The sequence below is a fragment of the Eubalaena glacialis genome, chromosome 2 (genome assembly GCF_028564815.1).
Source record: "Eubalaena glacialis isolate mEubGla1 chromosome 2, mEubGla1.1.hap2.+ XY, whole genome shotgun sequence".
Classification (NCBI taxonomy): domain Eukaryota; kingdom Metazoa; phylum Chordata; class Mammalia; order Artiodactyla; family Balaenidae; genus Eubalaena; species Eubalaena glacialis.
In genome coordinates this window covers 140773237-140787045 of record NC_083717.1, presented here as the reverse complement: position 1 = coordinate 140787045, position 13809 = coordinate 140773237, and the positions used below count along the sequence as shown (strand labels likewise).

At 35.0% G+C, this 13809-nt stretch overlaps 1 protein-coding gene across 2 annotated transcripts in view; it reads right to left on the bottom strand.

Moving 5' to 3' along the window:
- The window catches only part of TOGARAM1 (TOG array regulator of axonemal microtubules 1), an 84163-nt gene that overhangs the window by 38313 nt on the left and 32041 nt on the right, over positions 1 to 13809 (bottom strand). For both annotated transcript variants that reach the window (XM_061182489.1, XM_061182490.1), the window contains exons 7-8: positions 12931 to 13031; positions 9140 to 9292 (exon numbers count right to left, since the gene is read on the bottom strand). In XM_061182489.1, the coding sequence (XP_061038472.1) occupies positions 9140 to 9292; positions 12931 to 13031 (254 nt within the window). The remainder of the gene's footprint in view (positions 1 to 9139; positions 9293 to 12930; positions 13032 to 13809) is intronic.

Below are 13809 nucleotides of genomic sequence, written 5' to 3'. Positions count from 1 at the left end.
GCATGCAGGCTCTCTAGTTGTAGCACATGGGCTCTAGACTGTGTGGGCTCAGTAGCTGCGGCGCACGGCTTAGCTGCCCTGCGGCATGTGGGAACTTAGTTCCCCGACCAGGGATCGAACCCATGTCCCCTGCATTAGAAGGTGGATTCTTAACCACTGGACCAAATCAAAAAATATTTGCTAATATTTTGTTGAGGATTTGTACATCTATGTTTATGAAACATATTGGTCTGTAATTTTCTTTCTTTTTTCTTTTCTTAATGTCTTTGTCTGGTTTTGGTATCAGGGTGACGGTGGCTTCATAGAATGAATTTGGGAGTTCCCTCCTCTTCAATCCTTTGGAATAGTTTGAGAAGGATACGTGTAAGGTCTTGTATGTTTGGTAGAATTTCCCAGTGAAGCTGTCTGGTCCTAGATTTTTGCTTGCAGAGAGCTTTTTTAAGTACAGATTCTATTTCACTTCTAGTGATCAGTCTGTTCAAAATATCTGTTTCTTCTTGACTAAATTTTGGCAGGCTGTATATTTCTAAAAATTTGTCCAATTTGTTGGCATATAACTCTTCATAGTATTCTCTCATGACTTTTTGTATTTCTGTGGTATCAGTTGTTATTTCTCTTTACTTTCTTACGTTTTTTCGGGGTCCTCTCTCTTTTCTTCTTGGTGAGCCTGGCTAGAGGTTTGTCAATTTTGTTTATCTTAAAAACAAACAAACAAACCAGCTCTTGGTTTTATTGATCTTCTTTTTATTTTTTTTTTGATCTCTATTTATTTCCTCTCTGATATTTATTTATTTCCTTCCTTCTGCTGACTTTGGGTTTTGTTTGTCCTTCTTCTTCTAGTTCTTTTAGGTGGTAGGTTAGGTTGTTTGAGATATTTCTTGTTTCTTGAGGAATGTCTGTATCACTATAAACTTCCCTCTTAGAAATGCTTTTGCTGCATCCCATAGATTTTGTAAAGTTGTATTTTCATTGTCACTTGTCTTGAGGTATTTTCTGATTTCCTCCTTGGTTTCATCGTTTACCCACTGGTTTTTTAGTACCATGTTGCTTAGTATCCATGTGATGGGATTTTTTCTTATTTTTCTTTCTGTGGCTGATTTCTACAGTTTCATACCATTGTGGTTAGAAAAGATGCTTGAAATAATTTCTATCCTCCTAAATTTGTTGAGGCTTGTTTGGTGACCTAGTATGTCATCTATTGCAGAGAATGTTACATGGGCACTTGAAAAGAATGTGTATTCTGGGTTTTTTCAATGTAGTGTCCTATAGATATCAATTAAGTCCAACTGGTCTATTGCATCACTTAGGATCTCTGTTCCCTTATTGACTTTCTGTCTGGAAGATCTGTCCATTGATGTCAGTGGGGTGTTAAAGTCTCCTAGTATTATTGTATTCCTGTCAGTTTCTCTCTTCATGTCTGTTAGTATTTGTTTTATATAGTGTATTTAGGTGCTCCTATATTGAGTGCATATATGTTAATGAGAGTAATATCCTCTTCTTGTATTGATCCTTTTATCATGACATAATGTCCTTCTTTGTCTTTCTTTATGAACTTTGTTTTAAAGTCTATTTTGTCTTTAGAAAATGGACTTGAGGACATGGGGTGGGAGGGCAAACCTGGGGTGAAGTGAGAACAGCATCAACATACATACACTACTGAATGTAAAATAGTTGGCTGGTGGGAAGCAGCAGCGTAGCACAGGGAGATCGGCTCGGTGCTATGTGATGACCTAGAGGGGTGGGATAGGGAGGATGGGAGGGAGGCTCATGAGGGAGGGGATATGGGGACATATGTATGCATATGGCTGATTCACTTTGTTGTGCAGCAGAAACTAACACAGTATTGTAAAGCAATTATACTCCAACAAAGATTTATTAAAAAAAGAAAAAAAAGTCTATTTTGTCTGATATGAGTATTGCTACTCCCACTTTCTTGTTATTTCCATTTGCATAAAATATCTTTTTCCATCCCCTCACTTTCAATCTGTGTGCATCCTTTGCCCTAAGGTGAGTCTTTTGTAGGCAGCATATTGCAGGTTCTTGTTTTTTTATCCAATCTGCCATTCGGTGTCTTTTGATCGGAGTATTTAGTCCATTGATATTTAAAGTGATTATTAACAGGTATGTATTTATTGCCATTTTTTAAAATTTTATTTATTTATTTACTTATTTATTTATGGCTGTGTTGGGTCTTCGCTTCTGTGCGAGGGGTCTCTCCAGTTGCGGCAAGCGGGGGCCACTCTTCATCGCGGTGCGCGGGCCTCTCACCATCGCGGCCTCTCTCGTTGCGGAGCACAGGCTCCAGACGCACAGGCTCAGCAATTGTGGCTCACGGGCCTAGTTGCTCCGCGGCATGTGGAATCCTCCCAGACCAGGGCTTGAACCCGTGTCCCCTGCATTGGCAGGCAGACTCCCAACCACTGCACCACCAGGGAAGCCCACTTATTGCCATTTTAAACCTTGTTTCCCAGTTGATTCTGTAGCTCTTCTTTGTTCATTTCTTCTTTTTGTTTTTCCTTTTGTGGTTTGATGATTGTGTATTATGTTGAAGTTCCTTTCTTTTTGGTTTTTGTGAATCTATGTATGTTTCTGATTTGTGTGATAAACTTGCTGGGTACAGTATCCTAGGTTGCAGGTTTTTCCCTTTCAGGACTTTGACTATATCATGCCACTCCCTTGTGGACTGCAGTTTCTGCAGAGAAATCAGCTGATAGCCTTATGGGGGTTCCCTTGTAACTGACTCTTTGACTATTTGTTTTTCTCTTGCTGTCTTTAGAATCCTCTCCTTAACTTTTTCCATGTTAATTATGATATGTCTTGGTGTGGGTGTTTGGATTCATCTTGTTTGGGACCCTCTGTGTTTCCTGTACCTGGATATCTGTTTCCTGTACCTGGATATCTGTTTCCTTCTCTATGTTTGAGAAGTTCTCAGTCTCTTCAGCAAGTGGTGTTGGAAAAGATGGACAGCTACATGTAAATTAATGAAATTAGAACACTACCTCACACCATATTCAAAAATAAACCCATAAAGACCTAAATGAAAGACATGACACCATAAACCTTCTAGAACAGTACATAGGCAAAACATTCTCAAACATAAATTGTACTAATGTTTTCTTAGATCAGTCTCCCAAGGCAAAAGAAATAAAAGCAAAAATAAACAAATGGGACCTAATCAAACTTAAAATCTTTTGCATAGCAAAGGAAACCATAAACAAGATGAAAAGACAACCTAGGGAATCAGAGGAAATATTTGCAATTGATGTGACCAACAAGGGTTAATATCCAAAATATACAAATAGCTCATAAAATTCAGTATCAGAAAAACAAACTCAAAAAATGGGCAGAAGACCTAAACAGACATGTCTCCAAAGAAGACATACAGATGGCCAACGGGCACATGAAAAGATGCTCAACATTGCTAAGTATTAGAGAAATGCAAATCAAAATCACAACGAGGTACCGGTCAAAATGGCTACCATCAAAAAGTCTACAAATAATAAATACTGGAGAGGAGGTAGAGAAAAGAGAACCCTTGTACATTGTTGGTGGGACTGTAAATTGGTGCAACCACGATGGAAAACACTATTACATGATCCGGCAATTCCCCTCCTGGGTATATATCCAGAAAAAAATGAAAACACTACTTTGAAAAGATACATGCACCCCAATGTTCACAGCAGCACTATTTACAATAGTCAAGACATGGAAAAAACACAAGTGCCCATCAACAGATGACTGATTTAAGAAGATGTGATGTATATGTATATATTATATATATATAATATATGTATACATACATACATATATACACATACACAATGGAATATTACTCAGCCATAAAAAAGAATGAAATATTGCCATTTGCAGCAACATGGATTGATCTAGAGAATATCATACTAAGTAAGTCAGAAAGAGAAAGACAAATATTATATGCTATTGCTATATGTGGAATATAAAAAATAATACAAATGAATCCATATACAAAACAGAAACAGACTCACAGACATAGAAAACAAACTTCTGGTTACCAAATGGAAATGGGAGGGAAGGGAGGAATAAACTAGGAGTATGGGATTAACATATACACACTACTATACATAAAATAGATAAGCAACAAGGATTTACTTTATAGCACAGGGAACTATATTCAATATCTTGTAATAACCTATAATGGAAAATAATCTGAAAAAAATATATATAATTGAATCACTTTGCTATATATCTAAAACTAATACAATATTGTAAATCAACTATATTTCAATTAAAAAAAGAAACCTAGTTCAGACTAGGCACTAGAGAGAAAAGAAACCTTGAAACACTTAAGGAGTTTATACATGCCAAGGTTAAGAGTGGGAAAGATGGGACTTCCCTGGTGGTGCAGTGGTTAAGAATCCTCCTGCCAATGCAGGGCCCATGGGTTTGAGCCCTGGTCCAGGGAGATCCCACATGCCACGGAGCAACTAAGCCCATGTGCCACAACTACGGAGCCTGCGCTCTAGAGTCCGTGAGCCACAGCTACTGAGCCCACGTGCCACAATTACTGAAGCCTGCGTGCCTAGGGCTCATGCTCTGCAACAAGAGAAGCCACTGCAATGAGAAGCCCATGCACTGCAACAAAGAGTAGCCCCCACTCGCCACAACTAGAGAAAGCCCAAGCGCAACAACGAAGACCTGACACAGCCAAAAAAAAAAAAAAAAGAGTGGAAAAGATATACAAGAAAATAATCACCACATGATAATCAACCAACAAAAGGATAACTTTGAAGGAAAGCTTCTAACCCCCAGGAACAGATCAAGTCAATTTTACAGCAATCTGTACTTTCCTAGGTTAACTTCTAGCTCAGTTTGTGATTATTTATTTCATTATCCTCTCTCCTACTAGACTGTAAGCTCTATGGGGATAGGACCTATGTCTAGTTTTGATTATCATTCTTTTCCAGAGACCGTTAGTACAGTGCTTGGCACATAGTAGGTGCTCAATAAATGTTAGATGAATGTTATAAGGCAGAAAAAAACAGAAAGCAAAATATAATTAATTTAAGGTCAACTGACAGAAACATCAGGTAGCCCCAAAAAGTGTTTGGTGACAAAGAGAAACAAATCTCAGTAAATGGAACAATTTGCTCCACAATAGTTCACAAACATAAAATCTATACATAAACTATTAAGAGATGATTGATAATTAGACAAATCTCATGAGGAAACACATAAAAAACATATTTAAGTAGTTTAATTTCATTTATAAGAGAGGCTGACATAACACCATTTTTTGGTTTTTTTTTTTTTACCTTAACAAAACAAAGCTTTATTTTTCAATCATATAATATTTGTTCTTGAAACAGGGGGGAGGTTCTGCTCCATATAATCCTTACTCAAGGACCAGGGTTCATCACCTAGAACATCATAATCATAGTGGCAGGAGGAAGATGGAAAAACAGAATCATGAACCTGTTCTAAAGCCCTTCTACCCACATGTCACTTCTGATTACATTTCATTGGTTAAAGAAACTCATGTGATCATCTAACTGCAAAGGGTCAGAGAAGGGTATTCCTGCTGATTAGCCAAAAGGAGAACTGGAAATAATTAATGAGCAGCGATCATAACATCATTTTTAATGTTACTTTTACTTTTTACCCTACAGTTTCTTCTAAGCAAAGAATTACTGAAAGAAATATTGCTCAAATCTCAATTCTAACATATAAAGAAAAAATATGCTTAAAAGATTTTTTGCATATGAACTATCCTTATATAATCTTTTTTTGTTGTTATTTCTGTCCCATTCATTCAAACAGAGAAAGAGAAAATATTAACTCATGGAATCTAGTTTGCTAACACTCCAAGCATCCATCTTAATCACTTTCTCAAACCATTAATTGGGGCTCCAGGTTAATATGCTAGAAAATGGGCAGGTTCAAAGGGACAACCAGCAGAGGAAAGGAAGAAGAGGTGGTTCTGAGAGCTAATCCTAAAAAAGTCTGAAGTTTCTTGTAAAAGGAATCCATTCACATTTGCCACTCATTGCCAATATTTCTTTTGGAAGTCTTTTTTATTCCTTTCAGCGTTGCACTCAATATTTACTTTAACCTGATTATTTGAGGATGCAAGTTTTGTCTGATTGTGCCCGAGGCCACACTATTAGTTTTGGTTGGCTCATCACCACTCCATTCATTTAACATGTGGCATGGACACCATTATATACAAAGCATAACAGGGATATAAAGAAGACAGTATCTTAACTTTATCTTATACTACTCCAGACCAGAAACATGGGGAAAGCTTCCTAAAGAAATGGCTTTTAGCCAGTATTCAAAAAACAGACATGATCTGGACACATTAAGATTAGGAAAGGGCATCAATGCAGACTGTATATACAAACCAAGAAAATTTCTAGTATTAAGAATTCTAGAGCGTTGGGCATGAAAAGAAGTATAGTAAGAGGTAACGCAAGAAAGGAAAGCTGAGGCAAGATTATTAAGGGTCTTAAAAATTATGCTACAGAGTAGGAAATTTATTCTGTGAAAACCACTCAAGGTTTCGAGTATGGAAGAGATGAGGACTGTACCTTAGAAAGATAATTCTGGAAGAGTATGTAGCCTTAATTAAAAAGAACTGGAAATAAGTGACAAAATGTCTTATCACAAGGCTACTGTAATTATCCAGGGAAGAAGTAATGAAAGCCCAAATCAAACTGAAAAGAATTGGTAGGATTGGTCACTGCCTGAACTTGGAAGATAAGGAGAAGTAGAAAAGATGATTCTAAAGTTTTAAGTCTCCATAACTGGGAAAATGGTAATGCTGCTAATAAAAATAGATAAAAAAGGAGGAGGAGCAGGTCCAGAAAGGAAGGTAAGTTTGGTTTTGAACATGTTTATTCTTGTTGGCCAGATAGACCTAGTATATGTTTGGTTTAGAGTTGGAAGTGTGAGTGTGAAGTAATTTTCTGGAGTAGAATTAACTATTGATGAAAGATACAAATATTTTTATGATTCTGTCGTCCAAAACAAAAAAAGCCACTGGCAGTAAATGAACATATTCAGCAATTATTTAAAAACAATTAAATTATATTACCTTTAGGAAGTATTTTTGCATTTGATTTTTTTATATAAGAAATAAAATATGTAAGTAAATATGAAAAAACCCTGTCATTCTCTTTTGTAAAAACAATGGACAAATGATCTCTCCTAAAAAGAACAGATACTATGAATTATATTAAGGATTAAATTTTAAGAAATTTACCAAAAAAACAAAAAAAAACAACAAAAAAACAAGTTTCTAATCAAGTTCCCTCTTACTGAATTTATATTAGCGCCACAAAAAATATACATGTCTAAAATGCCTGATTACCTGCACATGTATGACTTAAGGTGACCAGAAACAAGAGAAGTTGACCTTATGATAACCAAGATTGCTACACACAAAAAAATGACAGCTCCTTACATTTACTGGTAGGCCACAACGCTTAAATACAGGTGACTTCTATTTACTCTATTGAAATATTTATACCCTTCAAAATCACTCCCTCTTTGTTTTTTGACCCACCTCCTAGAATAACAAAAATAAAAACAAAAATAAACAAATGGGACCTAATGAAACTTAAAAGCTTTTGCACAGCAAAGAAAACCATAAACGAGACAAAAAGACAACCCTCAGAATGGGAGAAAATATTTGCAAATGAAGCAACTGACAATGGATTAACCTCCAAAAATATACAAACAGTTCATGCAGCTCAATATCAAAAAAACAATAAATGCTGGAGAGGGTGTGGAGAAAAAGGAACCCCTTGCACTGTTGGTGGGAATGTAAATTGATACAGCCACTATGGAGAACACTATGGAGGTTCCTTTAAAAACTAAAAATAGAGCTACCATACGATCCAGCAATCCCACTCCTGGGCATATATCCGGAGAAAACTATAACTCGAAAAGATACATGCACCCCAGTGTTCACTGCAGCATTATTTACAATAGCCAGAACATGGAAGCAACCTAAATGTCCATTGACAGATTAATGGATAAAGAAGATATGGTATATATATACAATGGAATATACTCAGCCATAAAAAAGGAACAAAATTGAGTTATCTGTAGTGAGGTGGATGGACCTAGAGTCTGTCATACAGAGTGAAGTAAGTCAGAAAGAGAAAAACAAATACCGTATATTAATGCATATATGTGGAATCTAGAAAAATGGTACAGATTAACCTATTTGCAGGGCAGGAATAGACACGCAGACGTACAGAATGGACGTGTGGACACGGGGGAGGGAGGAAGGGGTGGTGGGATGAATTGGGAGATTGGGATTGACATATATACACTACCACGTGTAAAACAGATAGCTAGTGGGAACCTGCTGTATAGCGCAGGGAGCTCAGCTCGGTGCTCTGTGGCGACCTAGATGGGTGGAAGGGAGGTCCAAGAGGAAGGGGATATATGTATACATACAGCTGATTCACTTCATTGTACAGCAGAAACTAACACAACATTGTAAAGCAACTATACCCCAATAGTAAAAAACAACAACAACAACAAAACAAAATCACTTCCTCTTTACCCTGAGGAAAAAATTTTAAATGCAGCTGTAATAGGATCTCTGAAAAAAACAGAGCAGTCACAGAAGTGCTGCTTGCAACTAAGTTAAAAAAAAAAAAAAAAGGAATGTAAATTATTAACAATGGTTAGTGATAACAAAGAGGCTTCCCAGGTTCTACCACAGGGAAATTATATTCCTGTTTCCACAGTTTTACTCCGTAGTTACAACCTAAGTAGGCATCTGGGAGTCTTTTGTTCACATGATTTCTCCGTCGCATTTTAATGGTAAAATGTCTTGTAAAAAATGAGTGTGTGTCTGTATGTGTGTGTATGCGTGTGTGTATCCTGGGGGTAAAGGTCAGCAGGGAAACCCTAGTTTTAACCTCTTGGGTAATAGCTTCCCTGCATTGGCTCCTCAGACAAAACCATAAATTAATATGTGAACCTATGTGTTCTCCTATTGGGCAAAATTATTCAAACAACAACACAGCAGCAGAAGGGTAAGAAGAAAAATCTCAAAACTGAGAAACCTCAGTTAATTTTTCTTTATTGGCATGCTTACAGAGAGACACTGAATCTTAAAAATGAACTTATGAAATTTACTAACCTTTTGTATGCTTATAATGTCTTGGGTGTTCCTTATTTTGTATTTTTAAAACACTAGGTGAAATGTCATGTGACCTATCATCTTCAAAATCACCACATCCAAACCCACAGTTCACACGTTGACCAATTATGCTTACATTGGATGTTGTAATCCCTATAAAATAAATAAAATACATAAAAATATTCATTTGAATGATGTAATACCATAGGTACATATCTCTCCTCTAAATCTATCTTGGCTTCTAACCTTTTAAAAAGGTTCAATAACATAATATTAAAAATTATAACATTACAGTAATTTTTTAAAGTTTTATCTTATTTTAAATTTTTATAATACTTTTTGCCTTACTAGCAGATCAGAACATTTATTATAAGGCATACTATCACATTTTATAAAAGAGGCTTTAAAATTACAATGAAATACAAAATTCAATGTTTGAAAGAGATAATCAAATACATATATTTTTAAAACATGATAGGCATTTAATGTTTAAACGAAATTTTACACTTTACAGCAAAACAGAATTTTTTTAAATCTAGAATTTTTAAACTGCTTCCTGAGAGAGGCCTATATTCTCCATTTCTCTCTTTTCTCCCACTCTCATGGTCTGGCTTGTGAGGCAATAAACTATATAGGAAAGGAGCTCAGAATCTGAAATTATGCTTCCTGGCTTTAAATCATAGCACTGCCACTTAAATTGCTGACAGAAGCTGGTCAAGACACTTAACCTTATTTGTAAAATGGGGATAATAGTAGTAGCTCTTCCAGAACCTCTGTGAGGACTGAATGAAGAAAATGTAAAGGGGTTAGTACAGGGACTAGTGTACCATAAATATACAAATGTTATATTCCTAGTTAAAAATAAAACAAATCAAACCCTAATGTAGGCCTCCTTTTAATAAATACCTAAAATTTTAATCTATATTTGAATGTTTAAACTGAACACCCTATACTAATACTTTGCAGCTGTTAAAACCACAAAACTACTAAATGGAAAATCCTAGGCAATATATATTTAAGTCACCATCCATTTTTATGTATAGCTGCCATGTAAACCATTAAGTAATAACAATAAAATATAATTTGTTTTTAATACTGTTGAGGGTATTTTAATAAAAACAGGACAGCAGGGAGACGAGGTGGCTGGTGGCCGCTGGGCTAGAGAGTACTGCAGAGTATAGGGCACTAAGTCAGATTCATTGAGAAAGATTTAAAAAATATCTGCTATTAAATGACAGAGACCTTCTGGGAGTAACATGGATATCTTTCTAAATTCTTCTTAATTTTGATAGTTAATTCATAAAGTAAGCCTCATAAAGATATTGGCTTTGGATGGAAATGCTTTCTACTAATAGTTGATACTAACGTAAAGCTACAGGAAAAAAGTTTGCTAAAACAACATTCAGGAAATTCAGCACAATGTGCTATAGTAGGTTGTAGTGGAATCTATGCGGAAATCTTTATTGGAAATGCTGATGTGAAGACAGAATGAATTTATAATTTTTATGTAATTATTTTTATCTTCAGGTAGTCCTTATTCTGAGCATTATCATTTTTATGTTTCACCAATTAAACAACAATAAATTTGTAGAAATCACTTGCTTACTGAAAACAAACAAACCCTATCCCAAATAAACAAAAAATGTAAACCCAAATTTATAAAATCCTAAACCATTAGCAACTTAACATATTGGAAGCATATTAAATTTAACCAAGAATATCTTACAGTAAATACAATAATAGTGTTTCTAAAACTTGATCCTAGAAATACCTAACTTATTTGTTAAAAATGCAGATTTCTAACTCTTAAGATTGATTCAGTAGGTATAAGGTGAGGCTCCAAAACCTATATGTTATATGCATTCCTAGCAATTCCTAGGATTAGGCAAGTTTGAGAAACACTGACTATTAAACAAGTTTGGGAAACATTGAACATCGCATACAGAAGCGAGTATTACTGTAACACCTATCACTCCACTAAAATTTAAATGACTCACAAGGTCATACAACTAGGGTCAGAGGGAAACTCAAATCTCGGTTTTCTAAATCTACCCTTTTCTAATTCCAAGCATATTCTTCCCAAAGAGGGTTCCATTTTTATAAACTAGATACAACCTGGCAACAAAGTGTCTCTTCAAACTTATATAATTATTTGTAAAGTAATAAATAATTTATTAGGATAATCAGCCTTAAAAAAGAATTAAAGAATAAGTTTATGTATTGTATTTCTTTGGGTCTTCCCCTTTAGGAGAACAAATACTTACCAAGTGCCCACTATGTACTAGATGCTTTATATATGTTATATACTTAGATCTTCACTACCCTTCTCAAGGTTTACATCATCAGATGAGGGAACTAGTTTCAAAGCAATTAAGTAACTTGCACAGGGCAAGAATATGATTATTAAAATATCAAGCTGGGGTCTTTCAGACTCCAAAGCACATATACATTGCCTTCCTGTGCCTAGTAGAATAACTATCTCTTAGTCTAACACACAAGCTTTGTGGAAGCCAGTATACCAGACACACATAGTTGAGTTGGGCTTTTATAATTATGACAGGCACTTGTTGGCAATCAGGGGTAAATAATCTCTGGGGATCAAGAATCTGAGAGTCCAAAAAAGTAAAATAATTGCAATACCACTATAAAAATGTCAGTGCAAAATGTAATGATATTACAAAAGCGGTAATATCAATTTTATTTGTGAATTGGGAAGGCTTCCCAGAGAAAGCAACTGAGTTGTTTTCACAGCTGAATGGGGTGTGGTGTGGATTTCAGAGTTCATCCAGAAGAAACAGTATGTGCAACTGCAGAGATAGGAAATGGTACTGATTTAAATGGATCACAACATACAAAGCAGGAAATGAAAATGAAGCTGGAGATGTCTGCACGGCTCTGATCAAAGAAGAATGCTCTGAATAAATTTAGGCTGGGCAATATAGTCAGTTTTGCATTATGGGAAAGGGATTGTAAGTGGATGAGACTGAAGCTGGAGAGAAATGTTAGGCAGCTAGGTAAAAAATGAGTAAGAGTGATAGTGGGAATTAAAAAGAGATGAAATTAAGATATATTTAGGAGGAAGAAATTTAAAATCTTAGCAAACAGTTAGATACACACACAGCTTTTTAGGAAAGTAATTATAAGGTAAACCTTAAGGTTGTTAGGACTTTCACAATGAGATCATGCGAAAATAAATATCATATCCCAACTTGCTACAATTAATTCATAATTCAATAGTTTTACAAATCATAAAGAAGAACATATAGTTCCCATCCTAAATTGATCAGAATTCAAATATTTTTCTAATTTATTACCTATACCTGAATCTATTTTCTAAGAACTGCTGTTATAAATTAGTGATTTCCAGGTTAGTTTGCAAAATGCTTAACACAAGATATTTATACTAGTTAAATATTATTTTTAAAAGAAATTGTCTTTTGTGGCCCCCGGTGGTTTCTAAACTATGCTGCACTTTAGAATCACCTAGAGAGTTCTCAAAAACTTTGATGGCCAGGTGACATTCTGTATCAATTAAATCAAAATGTCCTGGTGTGGGAGCCAGAATGGGTAACTTATGGGTTTAAAGGGGTATCAATTATTCAGGTAAGTATTTTTTCTTCCAAGAATAATAAGTATTCTTGCCAAAATGGCCTTTTAAGGAGTTAAAAAGATGGTTAGCCTTAATTAGTAATTACAAAAATTCTAAATCTAAAATACATTTGCCATCATTTTTTAATCATTTAAAAATCATACTTTCTATAAAACATATTTATAAAACAGTCATAGAATACCTGCACTGGGGCTTTGTTCAGCTACCTGAGAGTTCTTATTCTTTGCAGAAGAAAGTCTTGTTAGACAAGGTTTTGATCCAAATGTTGGAAATATGTCTGACCTACAATGAAACAAAGTAATTTCAATAAACATTGAAGATCTAGAGCTATTCAGCATTCTTATATCAAACATTCTCTATACTTTAATTAACTCACTAAACTTTGATAGTGAGGCAGCAACAAGTATGATAAACTATGGCTAAGAATATTTCTTATTGGTATTCCTATTTCACCTTTTGAACTTCCAACCTTTTCAACATATGGTCAATCCTTAATTATTCATGAGAGGATTACCAAAGGAAATGAAGACACTACAATTTGTGCTGTTTAATCTTTCCTTGGGTAAGGGGAAAAAAAAAAACCTGACCCAAAGACAGTCCATTCCAGAACTAAGCCAAATGATTCTAATCATCTAGTATATTATCTACCTTCATATATGATATAAAAATAGGGACTTAATAATATTATACGTAAGAGATCAGCAACAAGTGAGTTTTAGCAAATGCCGCTTTCTTCGTGGACTATTTTTTGCTATACTTTCTTGACTTCATAAAGGCCTACAGGCCTTGTTTCACAAAGAAAGTAAACTGAAGAATATTAAGTCTGTACATAAAGGGAACTGTTTAAAATCAGTAAGAGCTATAATGCCAATAAGTCAGTGATGGATATTATTAAGAAGAGATTTTACAAAGCAGTACAATTCTTAGTAGTTGGGTAGGCATATTCGTTAATTGGCCTAGTGAGAAATCAATGTTAAATATTTTAAAAGAGTAATTTCTCTAGACTAGATGACTGTCAATTTACATTTATATTGAGTGTATTTGACTTAGATGAAAGAAA